This window comes from Poecilia mexicana, unplaced genomic scaffold (assembly GCF_051168715.1).
Source record: "Poecilia mexicana isolate PSO_F unplaced genomic scaffold, ASM5116871v1 scaffold_13, whole genome shotgun sequence".
NCBI classification, from domain to species: Eukaryota; Metazoa; Chordata; class Actinopteri; order Cyprinodontiformes; family Poeciliidae; genus Poecilia; species Poecilia mexicana.
In genome coordinates this window covers 2,701,829-2,719,903 of record NW_028263382.1, presented here as the reverse complement: position 1 = coordinate 2,719,903, position 18,075 = coordinate 2,701,829, and the positions used below count along the sequence as shown (strand labels likewise).

General features: G+C 40.9%; 1 protein-coding gene across 2 annotated transcripts; it reads right to left on the bottom strand.

The window, feature by feature from the left end:
* Positions 1-332: 332 nt before the first annotated feature.
* On the bottom strand, positions 333-17,433 carry LOC106929925 (NF-kappa-B inhibitor zeta). 2 transcript variants are annotated; one of them, XM_088011457.1, is made up of 12 exons: positions 17,270-17,431; positions 17,043-17,172; positions 14,656-14,777; positions 14,088-14,112; positions 13,827-13,873; positions 13,586-13,733; positions 13,191-13,497; positions 11,566-11,671; positions 9,406-9,552; positions 8,663-8,723; positions 7,914-8,096; positions 333-4,605 (listed from the first exon to the last, which is right to left on the bottom strand). In XM_088011457.1, the coding sequence occupies exons 2-12, from the start codon at positions 17,158-17,160 to the stop codon at positions 4,580-4,582; spliced, it is 1,290 nt and encodes a 429-aa protein (XP_087867583.1). In that variant the 5' UTR covers positions 17,161-17,172; positions 17,270-17,431; the 3' UTR covers positions 333-4,579. The 2 variants fall into 2 exon arrangements, with proteins under 2 accessions (XP_087867583.1, XP_014862655.2); XM_015007169.2 differs by having other exon boundaries at positions 333-8,096; positions 17,270-17,433.
* Between the last annotated feature and the right edge of the window lie 642 nt (positions 17,434-18,075).

The window sequence follows — 18,075 nt, the reverse complement described above, 5'->3', positions numbered from 1 at the left end:
TTTTACAATAATTCACAAGTTTTGTGCATAACAAATGAATACAGAGGCAGGAGCTGCTAGAAACAGATGGCTGCATTTTTATTGTGTTCTGGATTTTTATTCCCTATCACCAGCTTTATGTGGGCTGTTCATAATTATGGAGAGAAACGCCTGGTTCGAAGCAGCTGAACATCTGTTTCTAGATTAGAATTTAGCCAAAGGGAGGCATTAGCTTGCATTGATGGATAAAGGTAAATACAGTCCTTATAATAAAAGCTATGCAAATTTAAGGGTTGCTGTTACGGCCCGGCTCAGCCAGGGGAAAGGGAAGTAACATTAAATAAACCTAGATGTTAAGGTTTTGACAATTTAGGAATTTATTGTTTGGGTTTTCAACAAAAGGGAGAAAAAAGAGAAAAAAACGTAACAATAATCAAAAGGGTACAACTTACAGCCAACACGTACTAAATCAACAAAATCTATAAATCAGTGCTGTGTGACAAAACTTAATCACATGGGACTTTACGTCCAGGTTAAACAAACACATTAAAACAAACAAAACAAGCTACAAGTCTGGTGTAGCGTTACAAAACCCCACAGGGTAAAGACTGTTGAAGCAGTCAAAAGAAATTAACAAAGCCAAAGTAGACCACAACTCTAGTAGCAGTACAAGAAAACAAAACCCCACAGGTTCAATCCTGTCACAAGTTACAGAAAAGCTCAAAGTGCAAACAGGTAACAGCAAACCCCCCCACACACACACACATGCAACAAAGTGGCAAGCTGTCTCAACAAAGAAACAAGCCACGCCTTCTCCTAGGAAGTCCTTGGTTTTAAAAGGGAGGGCTCAACAGCAATTGGTGGAGCCGGCAATAGGGTATATGCCACGGACTTCCGTTTTAGCACTTCCACATTTTTTTTCCACATAGCCTGCTTCCGGTGCACAGGTCACTCTGTGTTAGAGATGGAGTTTTTCACTTGGTCCTTGCTGGATTTGCCCACAGTAACCGTTAACCATTTTAAAAACAAAAAGCAGCGGGAGGATGTAACTTCATAACCTCATTTAAGCAGAATCTCAGAAGGAAAAAAAGAGAAATTACGTTGTGTAACGCAAGAACAGATTATAGCAGTCAAGTGGAAAAATTCACTCTAACGTGGATAATAATTATGAAACAGCAAAGGTAGATAATCATATATTCGGGATTCGGGAAATACGTGATTTGCACCATTTGTTCTGTGGGTTTTTTATGTGGGTCGGTGCCACTTAAACGGCTGTAAAGCGAAGGTTTTGGACCTTAATCTGACTGACTTCTTGTGTGGTTTGGAGCGTTGCTGCTCTCGGCTGTTTTTAAATTAAAATGCTCGGTTTCGCTCCGACTGCATGTTAAATGTATTTTATATAATTGTCACATAAACAAAAACTAAGGAGTTGCCTAAAAATAATTTCATACTCCATATAACATAAACGCACATCAACACACACGTATTGACTTACCTTGTGCCGAATCGCTGCCTCTGTTCTCAGCCTGTTCCCGTTGCAGTGGATTTCCTCCGGCATTATTTTCCTCCAACAAATTATTCCACTAAACGAACCACGTACAACTCCCTTTATATCCCCCATCTTCCCATTTCTGACGCTGGATCTTCAATATCCTCAAGCTTTGAAATAGCAGGCAGCTACAAACCGCGTGTTAGCTGTAGTGGCTAAGTTTTGGCTACAGTCCGCTGTCGCCTTGATATCAGCTGGAAAATTAAAAAACTAAGCACAGGATGGTACTGGCTAATTACTGGAAACAACGGCATACCACAAAATTCAGTCGTTGTACCAGCAGCTCACAGATATTTTAAGTTTTGCGTCTTTTTCATGGTACAGATCTTGCAGCTTCAGCCAAGAACAATAGGAGCAAGCAGGACCCGGAACCAACCTATGTGGAATAAATTCAAACGGAAATACGTCACGGCATATACCCCATTGATGACCCAATCACGGTAGGCCTCAGGGTGTGACACAGGACAACAAGGCAACACCCGCTTCCAGGTGAAGTCCGTCTGATTAGCCACTGCAAAAAAACAAATAAACACAGAAAAGGCCACTGGCCGTAACAGTTGCAATCTTGAACTTAATGGACTAATAGGGAAAAGAAGTCAGCTCAGAACTTTGATCTGTCATCCTGGTAGACAAAGAGGTAAAACTCCTCAGTAATTCTGAGATGTCTTGACAGGTTTGTCGTCAGACTTGAGGTCAAAGCGTTCCAGATAAGAAGCAGGAATTTCAACATGACGACGCCCACATTGTTGGCAGTACCTCTTACAAATATTACTTTAAACGTTACCTTTCTTAGCAAGCACCCGGTTGGTCCCTGTTTGCCAGTGGAAAATCTGACTTTGGAGGGTGATCCAGTTGATTTAGCACACAACAAAAATTCCAGAATACATTTAAAACAGCAACAACAAAACATCCTCATTGTAGCTGTAATTAGAAGCTACGATTACAAACACAAAATTCTCCTATTCTACAAGTTTACATATTTTGTATTAGAGATATTCAAAAAGTCATTTATTCAAAGAAAAGTATCCATAACCCATAACAACCCTTACTGATATACAATATTCCCAATATAATTTCCAATTTTCTTTACATTTATAAAACATGAACATGTGATGCTACAACATGGCATCACATTGTTGTAGTGTGTTAAGCTGATTAGCCCATAAGCTAATCGGCTTAATAGTATAAACAATAACATAGTGCAAATATAGAAAACTATTCAGCAGAACTGATACAATAAATGGGATTTATTATTTTGTGGGGAAATTAACAACTAAAAAAAATTTCCCCTTTTACTTAAAAACCGAGCTAGGAAAAAAAAATACAAGAGTTGATATATTAGGTGAGAAAACATCCCTCTCTCTATTTAGGTATTAAAGTAATTCCTCTTAGAATTTTTAAAATTCAAAGTGTAATGAAAAGAAAAACACCCAAAATATTCCAAGTACACATAATACAGCAAAAATATTATAATTCATAAAGAAAGACTCTTTATCTGACTTTAGGTAAAAATAATGACAAAGTGAAAACTCCACACACCAACTTTTTTTTAATGAGTCATGGGAAAGCAGTTAAGTGTAACTGAAAAACTTTCCCATAACAACTCACTTTTTAATGCGCTCTAGCAACAGTCCTTAAAAGATCCAACATGTAAAGTCCATCTTTTGGCTTTTTTTCTTGGATTTCATTGGCTCTCCATTCAGTTAATCAAACCAATGCCTTTTATCTGATTGAAACCTTTCAATCAGATATTGTGATTTGTATTGTGATTGTGCTTATTCGACTCACTAACCAGATGTTCAGGATATATATCGTGTCTTAAACCACCCTGCAGTTAAAGTGTGACCAATGAGGAACAACTCTCATTGGTTAATAGCTGTTTTTCCATCCAGTAGTCATGCAAATATTAAGCAATTTTTTAAAATGTTCCCAAAAAGAAAAATAAATGAAAGTGAGAATTAGCCATATTTCCACCTACCGGTTTGAAGAGAATCAACTAGGCTTCGCAGAATGTCATTCTGCCAGATGTTCATATTATTCATGTCTGCAGCAAGTAGAGTGTACAAACTAGGGTTGGAGTCCCACCCGTTGTTTGAAAAGGGGTGCAGGTTGGAGTCCCCCCTCTTTTTTTTTTTAAATATCTGCAGGAAATTAAATGTTTTTGATTGTTGATTCAATGTTGCATGACTCTGTTTTTGTGTTTAATGATGTAAGCACTTTGAAATGCCTTGCTTGCTGAAATGTGCTATACAAATAAAAATTGATTGATTGATAGAATGAATCATGCATATCAAAAACTTTGAAATTTTCAGAGTTTCAAGGCCCTGGTAAGGCACAGACGGGAAATTTGCTACATCAGAGCTTATTCAGCAAATATGTTTCTCTCTCCCCTTTTGTGGATTAAAGAGACAGTATTATGTATTTTCCAGGCACTTAGTGCCATTTTATAACTATGTTATTTATAACATTTGTAACTATGTTATATTCAGTTGTTATGAAAATGCTAAATATATCAGATATGACTTGGAAATTTTACTTTGATACTTAATGCCTTCAAATTGGGCCTTTGTCCCTTTAAGAAAAATTTTTAATGAAATACCTATGTGTAAGAAGATGTTGATGGAGACATGCTAATGAAGACTCAAATATTCTTTTACAGCATTTCTTAATCATTCTGAAGAAATACATTGGAAAGGCACAATCACACTACGATACTTTAAGTAAAGCCAATGGATTTTACTTTGGAGTCTGTAGGGACATAGTTAAGAGACGACTTGTTACGAAACTGTAACAAACAATGGAAGTTTCACAGAAACCAGTGAAAGTGCATCTGATTTTTCTGTGCAGGCATTAGTACAGAACTGACTACAAGCCAGATAGCTGCAACCACACAGCCTAACAGATGCTTGACATATATAACAGGCCTGAACTTACACTTGAGAGAGAAACTAAATATTTAGTCTCTCTGACTGAAGTCAAGCCTGAACAAACTCAGAACATTACTGTCGGGGTTCCAAAGTGCCCTGCAGGGCAAACATGCTGGCTGTTCAGTCAGCTTTGAACTGTGTACTCTGGATCTGAAAAAGAAGAAAAAACATATTAACATATTATGCATGACACAATTCATAAAAATTTTATTTCTGTAGAGTTCCTGTTGATGCAAACCAACCCATGATCGGCTAAATGTTTGAAATAAACAAAGGAGCTGGCCAAAGCAGGAGATAAAGACCACGGATGTTAAGACTCAGAAGCTACTAACCATGCATGGAGGGTTCCACCCCAAATCCAGCACCCTGAGACTGTACACGAGCCATAAGGAAGGAGGCAGAGGACTAGTGAGTGTGAGAGCCACTGTCCAGGATGAAACATCCAAGATCCATAAATACATCAAGGACAAAGCCTCAACAGACGATGTGCTCAGCGAATGTCTCAGACAATGGGGAATAGAGGACGAGGTGCTGGAGGTACCATCATGGGAGGACAAGCCCCTACATGGGATGTACCACCAACAAATAACTGAAGTGGCTGATATCAGGAAATCCTACCAATGGCTGGAAAAAGCTGGACTCAAGGACAGCACAGAGGCCCTCATCCTGGCCGCCCAGGAACAGGCCCTAAACACCAGAGCAATAGAGGCTCAGATCTACCACACCAGACAAGACCCAAGGTGTAGGTTGTGCAAGGAGGCTCCTGAGTCAGTCCAGCACATAACAGCAGGGTGCAAGATGCTGGCAGGGAAAGCGTACATGGAACGACATCACCAAGTGGCGGGCATAGTGTACAGGAACATCTGTGCCGAATATGGACTGGAAGCCCCGAGGTCAAAGTGGGGAACACCCCCAAAGGTGGTGGAGAATGACCGAGCTAAGATCCTGTGGGACTTCCAGATCCAGACAGACAAGATGGTAATGGCGAACCAACCGGACATTGTGGTGGTGGATAAACAACAGAGGAAAGCCGTTGTGGTGGATGTAGCAATACCAAGTGACTACAACATCAGGAAAAAGGAGCAGGAGAAACTGGAGAAATACCAGGGCCTCAGAGAGGAACTGGAGAAGGCCTGGAAGGTGAAGACCAGTGGTGCAACAAGGGGGTATGCAGCACATGCAACGCATAGGGGCGCAGCACCAGAGGGGGCGTCAAAACCCCGTCTGGAGGGGGCGGCGCGCCGATGATGTTTTCCCATACACTTCAGCGCCTTACGCTCCTTTACCTCGCGCACATGACGAGGTAAATGTAGCGAGTTTTACCCTTCACGTAACTTCGTCTCGGGGGGGTGTAGAGCGAGCGTATGTTTTCCACGCTCCTTCAACCTTCCTTTGGGGGAGAGGGGGATGGGGGGCGTCGATTTATGTTTTCGCATCCACCTGAATAATGTGTAGTTGCGCCACTGGTGAAGACCACAGTGGTGCCTGTGGTCATCAGGGCCCTCGGGGCAGTCACCCCCAAACTGGAGCAGTGGCTAAAACAGATCCCAGGAACAACATCAGACATCTCAGTCCAGAAATGTGCAGTTCTAGGAACAGCCAAGATACTGGAGGAGAACCTGAAGCTCCCAGGCCTCTGGTAGAGGACCCGAGCTCAGAGGATGAGGGAGACCAGCCGCAGAGGGTGAGAAGGGAATTAATGAATCGCTTTGACTCCTTCCAGTCTGGTTTTCGTGCTCACCAAAGCACGGAGACGGCCCTTGTAAAAGTGTTCAATGATATCCATATAAATATAGACTGTGGAAGAACCACAGTGCTGGTTCTGTTGGACCTCAGTGCAGCTTTCAACACTGTTGACCATGACATTTTACTGAATCAACTGGAGACTTGGGTCGGACTCTCCGGTCCAGTGCTCAGTTGGTTTGAATCTTACATAAAGAACAGGGATTTCTTTGTGTCAATTGGAAACTTCTCATCAGAGAGGTCAAAGGTCACATGTGGGGTACCCCAAGGTTCAATCCTAGGACCCCTTCTTTTCAATATTTATATGCTCCCACTGGCTCAGGTTATAACAGGAAATAAGATCAGCTACCATAACTACGATGATGATACACAGCTCTACATCACGATGTCACCAGGTGACTCTGAACCCATCCAATCACTGAGTAGATGCTTAGAACAGATAAATGAGTGGATGTGCCAAAACTTGATCCAGCTGAACCGAAACAAAACTGAAGTTATTATCTTTGGACCTAAAGAAGAGCGATCTAGAGTTATAGATCTAGAATTATAGATCTGGAGTCAATGCACAGCTTCAGTTATTACAACTGAAAACCAGCGATCAGCCCGAAACCTGGGAGTAGTGATGGACTCTGACCTGAACCTTCAGAGCCACATTAAGACAGTCATAAAGTCGGCCTTCTATCACCTGAAGAACATCTCCAGGATTAGAGGACTGATGTCTCAGTGAGATCTAGAGAAACTCATCCATGCATTTATCTTCAGCCGCATTGATTACTGCAACAGCGTCTTCACAGGTCTGACTAATCAATCAAACAGCTGCAGCTGATCCAGATGCTGCTGCTCATGTTCTCACTAAAACCAGGAAGATAGAGCACATAACACCAGTTTTAAGGTCCCTACACTGGCTCCCTGTAGCTCAGAGGATAGACTTTAAAATACTGTTGTTAGTTTATAAATCACTGAACGGTTTAGCACCACAATACATTAAAGATCTGTTACTGCTGTACCAACATCTAGACCCCTCAGATCTTCTGGTTCTGGTCTGCTCTGCATCCCCAGAACCAGAACCAAACAAGAAGCAGCATTCAGTTTCTATGCACCACAAATTTGGAACAAACTTCCAGAAAACTGTAAAATAGCTGAAACACTGAGTGCCTTTAAATCTCAACTTAAAACCCACCTGTTTAGAGTTGCTTATGGCTAAATTAGGGTTAGAGTGGGTTTTGATGTCTTCGATGTTTTTAATGTTTTTATCTTTTCTTTTTATCTATTTATTAATTTCTTTTTATTTCTCTTTCTCACCGTTTATGTTTTAATGATATACACGATAACAACAGAAACTTAAGTGAATTTTAAAAGAGCTATATCTAGAGGTTAGGGTTTTAATGTTTTTTTTAAAATCTCTTTCTCTTTCTCACTGTTTATTACATGCTGTTTTTATTTTAATTATGTAAAGCACTTTGAAATGCCTTGCTGCTGAAATCTGCTATACAAATAAAATTTGATTGATTGATTATTTTTTTATATATATAAAAGGACAAAGCCTATATAGTATATATATATATATATATATATATATATATATATATATATATATATATATATATATATATATATATATATAGTGAAAAGTGTCCACACTTCTCATGGTTTAACCAGCAGTCTCTGTACATCCAGGTTTTCAAGCTGTGAATCAGTTTTCTTCTCATTCATACCTGTAGCAGACCAGCGAGCAGCAACATGCAGGAAGCTGTCCATCTGAAGGACACACTTCAGTGTCTCCATCATGTGCTCCTGGCGCAGAGTGTGAAGTCTGCTGTGACTCAGAGACATGCTGCTGTCCACCTCACTCATGCTGGCCTTCAGAGCCACAGTAGCACACTGGAGGACACTCATCCCTGAGAGCAAATTACCTGTTAGATGACTAATGTCGATTACATTCTGGAGCCTAAATATTCTCTTTTTTTTTCTGCAAGACACACATGCCCAGTCAGACAAATCTTAAGTTCTCTGTGTGAAGTTCCCAAGCTCTTCTTTCACCAATAAGTCGCTTAGTGAAGGCATTACTGATATATTTGCTGCATTTTTAATAACAGTAAATATCAAAGGTGACATCAGACACAACCTCTTATGCAGTTTTTCTCAACGTTGGTCCTCAGGCCCCCCTGTCCTGCATGTTTTAGGTATTTCCCTTCTGCCACACCTGGATTGTATCTCTGGGTGATTAACAGGCTTCTGCAGTACCTGATGGTCATGCAATCATTTGAAACAGCTGTTCTGGAATAGAGGCACATCTAAAACATGCAGAGCAGGGGGGAGGTGAGGACCGGAGTTGAGAAACACTGCTCTAATGTTTCTAGTAGCTTTCTAAATATAGATGTCTTTAGCTGCTTTTTAAAGTTGTAATAGTGTTTTCTTCTTATTTTATCTAATATTCAAAATAGCTAAGCAGATCAGGACTTACCAGAGTTATCAGTGGCTTCCACATCTATATACAGCCCATCCATCATTCCTTGTTTCAAAACCTGGAAGGGAGAATAGAAGGAAAAAAGGAAGGAAAGAAATTCTGTGATGAGGAATGAAAAAAAGAAAGGTGCTCTTCTTTGAAGACAATGCTCATTAGTAGCTGCGTTTTCATTGACCATAAAATTGTTCAAATTGGAATTAGGAAAATACATTTGCTCAGTTGAAATATGACAATTTTGGAAAAATTCACATCTTCTGCTTAACCCTTGTGCGTGTGAGGACTGAGGCAAACATAGAGGACTATGGCAAATGATACAAGTTTTACGTGTGTGGGGTCAGTTGGACCCCATTTCTACATACAAGGGTTATGAAATTTTTCATGTAAGATGAGGTGATTTTACAGCTGTATAAATTTCCTCGCAATAGGTTTTGCGTTACCTCGCAATAATGTACTAATCAGTTCGTAAAACACTGCGTCTCTTCCAGATTCTTTGTGTGAAGAATCTGGAAGCAATCATCATTGCTTTGGATGATCAACATCCAAAGCAATGAAGGAAATGTGACCATCTATTACTGGTCCAGAATGGACATCATGTCCCTGAGCGGAATATCGACAAAGTTTTACACACATTTGTAATGGAAACACAGCTACAGTTTCTACTCATTATAATACTGTCATCACCTGATATTGGAGGTGATGAAAATAATAATAAAAAACAAAATGCACGCGAATCATCTGACCTCTAACACTCTGAAGTAGCCATTTTCAGCACTCAGGTGCAGGCAGGACTTCCCCAGGTTGTTGGTCTCGTTCATGTTTGCCCCCAGTCGGATCAAATCTGCCACCATCAGGTGCTGGTTGTGCTTTGCCGCATGGAGGAGGGCAGTCTGTGCGTACAAAGTGACATCAAAATTTTACATCATTGTGAAATTTTGTGACACTTTGCAGACTCAAGCTGCACAAGTGTGCAAAATACAGTGTTGTAAATATATATATATATATATATATACACACACAAAACACCTTATATATTCAATCTGGTTTTGCTATTTATCTCACTTAAATGATTCAGATCATCAAACAAAATGTGATATCAAAGATAACCTGAATAGATACAAAAGAGTCATTATTTCTTCATTTAACTTGAGAAAAAAGTTGTCCAACACAACCAAGTCCTGTGTGGAAAAGTTATCAGTTGAGTTAGGTATTTGAAATAAGTTGCTGAGCCATCATTGGTTTTACCTGTCACGATCCGTGTTTCAGTGTGTTTATTTTTGAGATTTCCTGTGTTCAGTCCTGCTTTTCCTGCGAGTCTCTGTCCTGTCCTCCCCGATTGTTTCCCAGGTGTGTCTCATCCCCTTGATTACCCCGTGTGTATTTAAACCCACCTGTTGTCCTTGTCTAATGTTGTATGTCAAGCGTTACCTGTTTCCTTGTGCTGTCAGTTGTTTCTCTGTGCTGTTCTCTGTTGTTCTGTGCTTGGACTATTATCATTAAATTCATCATTCTTCATCTTACCTGGGTCTCAGCGTCCTCATCCTCACCACCTCAACCACACATTATGACATTGCCAACTGGAGTGAGTCCCCATCATTGCTGTGGGGATTCATTCCACAGGAATGATAGGGATGTTGTGACATGATTAATCATGCCACAACCACTCATTGGATTTTAGCCCAGATTTTGACTAGGCCACATCAACACCTTGTCAGTCCACAAAATATGGTTCCAAAAGTCTAAGGGATCTTAAAAATAATTGATCACTGTTCCATGATTTAGCTTTACTGTGGTTCAAAAGGTTTAGAAGTGACACATCCACAACTAGTCAACACAACTGCAACTAATCTGCATCAGTTACAAAAGAAGGCTGTTGCCAGTCCTTCAGTCCCTGAGGGTCTGAAGGACTGGCAACACTGTGCCCCTCAGTGTTTGCCCCTCCTGAGTCTCTCTGAATTTTCTGAGTTACACTAAACCCAACTTTGTGATCCCGTTGCACACAAGTGGTGGTCTGGATGTTACCCGTTGTGCCTCCTGAGTCCTACCCTTCGGCAACAAGAATCTCCATAAAGAAACCTCTGGTTCAGGATTCCACGACTGGCAACAAACCAGTGTACACAAGCTTGTGCTGCTACCTGTCTGCCCTCCAATGAAAACAACCACCTCGCAATTATTACCGTTCTGTCTCACTGGATTTCCTGATAGCAGTTCCAGCTCCACCTGGATCTAACACTCCCTAAAGGAACCAAGCAGCAGCATTACTTTGACCCAATGCATCAATCTCCACCTCACAAGTAAGATCATCTCAATCATCTGTCAAGCTGTGCTCACCTCTCATCTCATCTATCCTCAGTGCTCCAGATTCCCCAGCTGTTCCAGTCCCCGGACAAAGAAAACATTCATTTCTTTTTGTACAATAAACTTTATTTTACTGACTTCTCTGTCTCCTGCATGTGTTCTGTATGTGGGTCAAATGATTGGCAACACACATGACAAAGTTGCTTGTTTTCAAGATATTCCACCTTACCTTGTGTCGTCAGACAGGTTCTTCTCAAGTGATTTATTGATTATCCAGATTGGTTTGGGCAGCTTGTCTCTCTCCCATAAATAAATAAAATCATCCTTTCAAAACAGTTTTTTTTTTTCTGAGATTATCGCTTACTGATATTGAATTTTTTTTTATGAACAGAACATGTGTGACAAATAAAAAAAAATCTATGACGAGGCAAATAATTTTTCAGTGTACCAAGAATAGAGTGTGAACAGTGTGTTATCAGACAATGCTTTTCACTCCATCTCTCAACAGCTTTGCCATGTTTAGTTTTGGTGGCAAAAATAGTGTTCCTTTCAGGCTGCAAAACTTCAACAGTTAAATGTTGCTGTAATAAGTGTGTGTACGGTACCATTCCATCAGAGTCTTTGAGATCCAGGCTGTTGATTGCAGACATTCTTTTGGCGATGGCATACGCCTGTGCTCTCTTTCCCAGACACACCACTTTATGCAGAAATCTGGAGGGAGAAACAGACAGATTGGGAAAACAGATGCATTTGAGGATCTAACGAAATGAAAAAGTTACTAATCTTAAACACGGATAGAATACATTATATGCTAGCATGACGAAAAAGGCCGCCGTCAGGATGAGTCGAGTGCTGCCTGGGGTTGAATTATTTCATTTCTACCTTCCTGCCAACATGACAAGATGTTGATCTGAAGTCAGAAATAAAACTGAACCTCAGTCTGACTTGACTACAGTTTTCTACACTTTTTGATCTTTTTGAACTCTGGTGCTCAGTTATCACAGAAAGATGACAGCGCTGTCAAAGGCATCTATTCATAGAAGACGTAAATAAGGATGAAGCCTTACTAGTGTTACAGAAAAATTTAAAGAAATTGTGGAAAACGGAGGCATTTTGGATGTAAATGCAAAAGGGAATAAAAAACTGCCTGAGCTAGTTTCAGCTGTAATTGCAGGAAAATTAAGTTCTGCCAAGTTTTGACACAGAAGATTCAGATTCCTCACCATCGATACAGCACCAAAGTATTCCAATACTGATATTGTGACATACCGTCAGATGACTGACATGAACCCAGAAATAACCACTACCGTTTGCAGTTGTGTAGAGAGCTAATTGTGGGCTTTGAGCCAGAGCTGGAGGAACGAGTTCACAGAAAATGGATGCTTGAAGATTGCGTTGTCAGGAGGGACTTAAACTGGAAATAACTATAAATGACTTTGCATGTTGTTGGTGTTACCGCTTCATTAGCCTGTTAAAAACCAGCCACTTGTTCTGCTGTTTGCTATGTACAGACTCTCTGGACCCTCGACTATCTGAGAAACGATTGGATGGAGGGGTAGACCCTGTTGAAGTTTTAAATGATTTGACCCAGTCATTATCTATTGGCTGTAATGTATGTAATGCGCCAGCTTCGTTTGTTCTTCCTCTGCCATTTCCAAACTAAACCAGGCAGACTACAGATATAAACGGCACAGAAAATTGACTTCAGTTGTTTACAACTCCTCCTGTTTGCCGATTAGTCCGGTTGAAACTCAACCCGATAAATCGAACTGAATGGGAGAAATCCCTGACGAAGGGAGTAACCAGTTGCAGAAGCACATGAACCTAAAGGTGCTGTTGTCTCTAAACGTCTTAAATCTGTTCTTACTGATTTTGATAAGGAATCATTTGTCTGTAAATATTTTAACTGAGAATTATTTTAATTTATTTACTTAGTGTTAATATTTTCTCTTTTTGCTCTGAATGTTCTGTAATGTTGAGTGGTGCTGCTGCCAGTCTTGCCCAGGATTCTCTTGCAAGAGATTTTTAATCTCAGTGAGATTTTCTAAATTTTTTTGCCTGATGAAACTTATATTCCAGAGCAATTTACAGTCTCAAGATATTTGGAGGACTATAAATTAGTCCTCAAGCTCTCAGTTTCACAATCAGCCAGGAGGAACATAACATCAGTGTAAGAAGTGAGCTTAAGACACTTCTCCTTCCAGACAGTAACAGTGAACAGCATGCTTACGTCCTGCCGTGCTCATCGGTGGTCAGCAGCTCAGCATCAGAGGTCGTCCTCAGCCAGCTCTCCTCTTTCTGCAGCTGTGTCCAGAAGAAGGCAGAAGTGTTCAGATCCCAGTTGTTCTTCGGCTCGAACCAGCCCTCCTCTCTGTCACCATAGCTTTGTGTATCAGTGACACCGGGGGGCTGGAGGCCGAAGAACATGCAGTCGGGTCGGGTCCAGGCCACATCGTGTTGCGAGGCGCTGGGAGAGTAGGCCATGTAGGATTCTGGGCTGGGAATGATTTCATCGTATTCATCACCGGAATTTACATCTACAGGGGAAAGCACAGGGGTAGCATGAAGTTTATCTTCCAGATCCAATTTTAGCGAGTTGGACAATAAGTGTTCAGTGAGGGTTACTGGTTAGAGACAGTTCTGGAGAGGTAGTGAAGTCAGAAGGAGGGGACTTTGAGGTGGGGGAGCAGGGAGTGCAGCCAGATCTCAGGTCCTCTTCCAACACCTCGATGATGATTGCCAGTTCCTCCAGGCTTTTCACAGGGTGTTGTCCCTAAAAGTAAAAGCAATGCCATACTCAGCAATCCAAAAATCTCTCACCCATGGAGATGAGTAACCCACTGTTGTTTTAGTTTCCTACACACACCCCAGTAGCTTTGTTTCTTGCGCGAGTTCTGGCACGTTTCCTGTTTCCTGTTGAACAGAGAGGCAAACATCATCGGCAGATCAAGCAATGACAGTTGTTGTTTTTTTCATACACATTTGGTAATCTGACAAAAACATTGCAGCTTCTCATCTTTGTCTTTTCATAGACTACAGTTTACTCAGTTTTCTTATCCAAGAAATATTACTGGAACAGCTTTGGTCTTTTAGGTAGAATATAAAGTAATGACATCAGTTCACTCACCAGAGCCATTTTTTGAGCCTCTTTCCTACATTCACACATGCAGATTTTGTGGAGAAAAGTGAAAAAAACAAAAACAAAAGTTTCATTAATGCACAATATGTTTAAAATGTTGCTTCTACATGCACCATAGCAAATTACTGCACTTCAAGAATCACCAATTTAACTACACAAATAAACTGAATAGCATGAAAATGTTCAATATTTATGGTCACTCTTCTCATAAAGACATGGTGAACGAGGTCAAGCCTGCATTTCTGTACTTGTTAGGTTTAGGGTATTCATGAAGACACCTGGACTGACTCACTGATAACGTAGGAGTTTCTTTAGAATTTGTGAAATGTTGGGCACAGAACAGTGAGTCAGCAGGAACAGAGGGAGGTTTTTCTCTTTTAACCACATCGGTGTTAAAGTGAGGAGATAAAGATTTTTATCTCACTGCGTGTAGAGCATCTCCAGAAGTAAATGTAAAAAGGCAACTGGATATGCTTTTAAAAGAGATCACTGATGAAGCAGAAGAAAACATGTGCTCACTAATTCAGTTATTTTTCAAACAAAAAGAAGGATTTACGTTAAAGTCATTGGGGTCCATGTCTTTGGGCACTCGGATGTTTTTCAGCAGATCCCTAACCGGCATTCTGACACGAACGCCGAGGTAGACCCGCTCACCACCAGAGACGGAACATCTTGTGCCTTGACGGAAAACAGAAAACAAAAAGCCTGTTGGACAGGATCTGGTTCTCAACTCCAACTAATTACTGAGTGAAAGAGTGAAAGCATAGTTGATGTTAGATCATTTTGTTTGTTTTTTTGGCTCTGATCCACACACCTGGGATGGATATGTTTGCCTAAAAGGCACAGCTAATGTAACTGTTTAACCTCTGAGTTGAAAATAAATATGACTGTTATCACAGCAGGGTTTTACTCAGAAGTTAAAACTTCAAGGTTGGAAAAATGAACAAAAAGCTTCTCAACAAGTCAGAATGCACAGAGGGAACGTTTGGTGTCTTAGCAGCCCTGAACTCGCATGACTGACTTAGATGTAAAACCTAGTGATGGTACTTTGAACATTGACAGTTCATATCTCATTAAAGCTTTTGCACACATTACTGCGCATTGCCCATTATAACACATTACCTAGTGAAGTACTGAAGCACTAGGAAGTAAAAGCTAAGTGGGAGTTTGGAGATGATTGTTTCACTGATCCTGCAGTTGGTTGGCAAACCTGTTGGTGTACAGAGGTGGAATCTGTCCTGCTTTAAGGAAGGCCACATCAAAGCCCTGACAGAAGTTTTGAAATGCAAACGGCATTATCTGGCAGCAGTGACGTCAGTAACGCGTTACTGACGTCGGACCACTTTTTTCAGTAACGAGTAATCTAACGCGTTGCTATTTCAAATCCAGTAGTCAGGTCAGACTACAGTTACTCTACGAAATCACTTTGCGTTACTATTTTCTTTTGTCATTTAATTTTATTTCCTCTATGCGTCTTGGGGAGCGACCGCCATTTCAGTGTCAGCAGCACAGAAATGTTTAACAATGATAGAGATGCGCATTTCGTTGCTGGATAAACAGGAACTATTTTGAGTTTCTGTCGCCAAGTCCGGTTATTATAAGCGGCCAGTGGCGCAACTACTACAATTATTCAGGTGGATGCGAAAACATAAATCGGCGCCCCCCATCCCCCTCTACCCCGAAGGAAGGTTGAAGGAGCGTGGAACCCCTCCCTCCCGTCCCCCACCAGACGACGTTACGTGAAAGGTAAAACTCGCCACATTTACCTCGTAAGGTGCGCGAGGTGAAGGAACGTAAGGCGCGCTGAACTGTATGGGAAAACGTCATCGGCGCGCCGCCCCCTCCAGACGGGGTTTTGACGCCCCCTCTGGTGCTGCGCCCCTATGCGTTGCATGCGCTGCATACCCCCTTGTTGCGCCACTGTAAGTGGCTTTGGGCTTGTTTTGTTTCTGAAGTCGCCTGCAAATTTAATGAGTCGCAGGTTGTGCTTTTTGGGGCTCGTTTTTGAACGAAGTTGCTCATTTGGGCTTGGAAATAAGCAGAGCCTCATAATAAGTCCCTAATAGAAACCCCTCATAGAGTTTTCCAGACAATAGTGGAACACACAAAGTACACATTTTTTTTGTACTGTTGTAACCATTAAATAATCTCCCCTTCAGTTCAACCTTAAAGGTGGAGAACCATAGTTGATGTTACCATTATAAAATAACTTGCAATTAAGTTTTGGTAAAGCTCAATGTAATTTTCACAGGTGGCAGAATGTTGTTGTAGCAGCTGCTGAAAATAACTAAAAAAGTTACTTTTAATGTAACTTAGTTACTTTCCAAATCAAGTAGTCAGTAATCTAACTAAGTTACTTTTTCAAGGTAATTATGTCATCACTGTCTGGCAGTCAGACAGTCAGACAAAAGCAACTTTATGTTTTATGTCATACTTAATTTCTCATTTCAGATATTTGAAAATATAAAATTGACTAGTTGTAATTTGATCTGAGATATCCTGGATTGTAATTACAAAAGTGTGATCTTTCAAACGGCCAATCTGGTGACATCATTTGAGAAAAATCGAAAGGCATTTCGATCCATCAAAATGTTATTGAGGACATATTGAATTGTTTTTCTGACGAATCAGAATTTGAATGCAGATATCTTAAATTCTTGACAGTCAAATCATAGTTGTTTTTAGCCAAAACAAATTTTAAGACACCTGGAAAGTAATTACAGATAGTAATTCCAGTAATAGTTATTTCCACATATGTGCCAGGCAGGCATATATGTGGCATATGTGCCATACTCCACATATGCCACAGCATGAGTAACAATTTTATTAACATATTCAACAACTAGAAATACTTTAACTGAATTGAAATGACATATTGTTTACGTCATTCCTTAGTAAAAGTCATGGAATGAACTTTGTGGTCAAACGACACCCGTTCCCTACCTTTGTTCCATTTGCAGCCAGTCACACTGGGGACAGGCGGGCCTGGCATGGCGGGCGGCTCCTCCAGCTGAGGGCCCAGTCCGGCTCCTGGAGCCTTCCTGTTGTACGGTCCTTTCATCTCCTGGACCTACTGGGGAACACAAGGTTCTTGTAAGCAAAGACTAACTAGAGGTTTTCTTCTATTTTTTTATATGGAGCCAAAGATGTGTCCAGAAACAAAAACTTACTAAAAGCAGCCTGTGTCCCCGGGCGTCACTGTGACCTGCTGCTGCGTCCCCAGGAGGAGCTGACAGTCTGAGAGGAGCCGCTGCTGTTCACACAAACAGCCGCCTGTTCTGATCTGCTCCGTAACTTTGTGTTCCACTGAGGAGAAGGAATGCTGTCAGGAAGACCAGCCTCTCAGATTTAACGGCAGCAGAGCGGTGCCGGAGGGCGGGCTCACATACCGATCACTTTAACTGTTAGGGAAGAGCTGCAACACAGGTGATGTTGTTGGAAACACACTTCTTACTGGAGATGGCTCAGAGATGGTTGCAAATCCTGTTTACCAAGTTCAGATCCAAGGTCCCAAATGAAGGAAACAGGCCTGTGAACAACAATGTAAAATTCACAACAATTCATAGGAATGTGCCAAAAATATATTGACTGTGCATTAAAGGCTTCCACCTGTATGTTTGCATTAACCCCCCTCCCCCCCTGCTCTATATGAGGTACAAACACAAACCATTTCACTTCCAGCATTGAATAGATTGTTTTCAAGCAGCAAACAGGAAACTAACACATTATTATCCATGAGTCATGTTCTGCTTGAACATTTTAATGTTTCAACAAGCTCCTCTGGGCTAGAAAGGTTCTCAGTGATCATGCTTCAAATCAAATCAAAAATCTAGTCAAATTTTATTTGTATTTCACATTTCAGCAACAAGGCAGTTCAAAGTGCTTTATATCATAAAAGCACAAAAAACAAAGTCATAGAAGACACAATCAGTAATTGAGACATTACATTTTGCCGTCATTGCACATCAGGTTGATT

Coding starts and splice junctions, on each gene's coding strand:
- LOC106929925 (XM_015007169.2), bottom strand. CDS start 17,160: ATGAAAGGACCGTACAACAGGAAGGCTCCAGGAGCCGGACTGGGCCCT. Junction 13,734..13,826: donor CAAGAAACAAAGCTACTGGG/GTGTGTGTAGGA, acceptor TTTTACTTTTAG/GGACAACACCCTGTGAAAAG. Junction 11,672..13,190: donor ACCGATGAGCACGGCAGGAC/GTAAGCATGCTG, acceptor TTCTCCCTCCAG/ATTTCTGCATAAAGTGGTGT.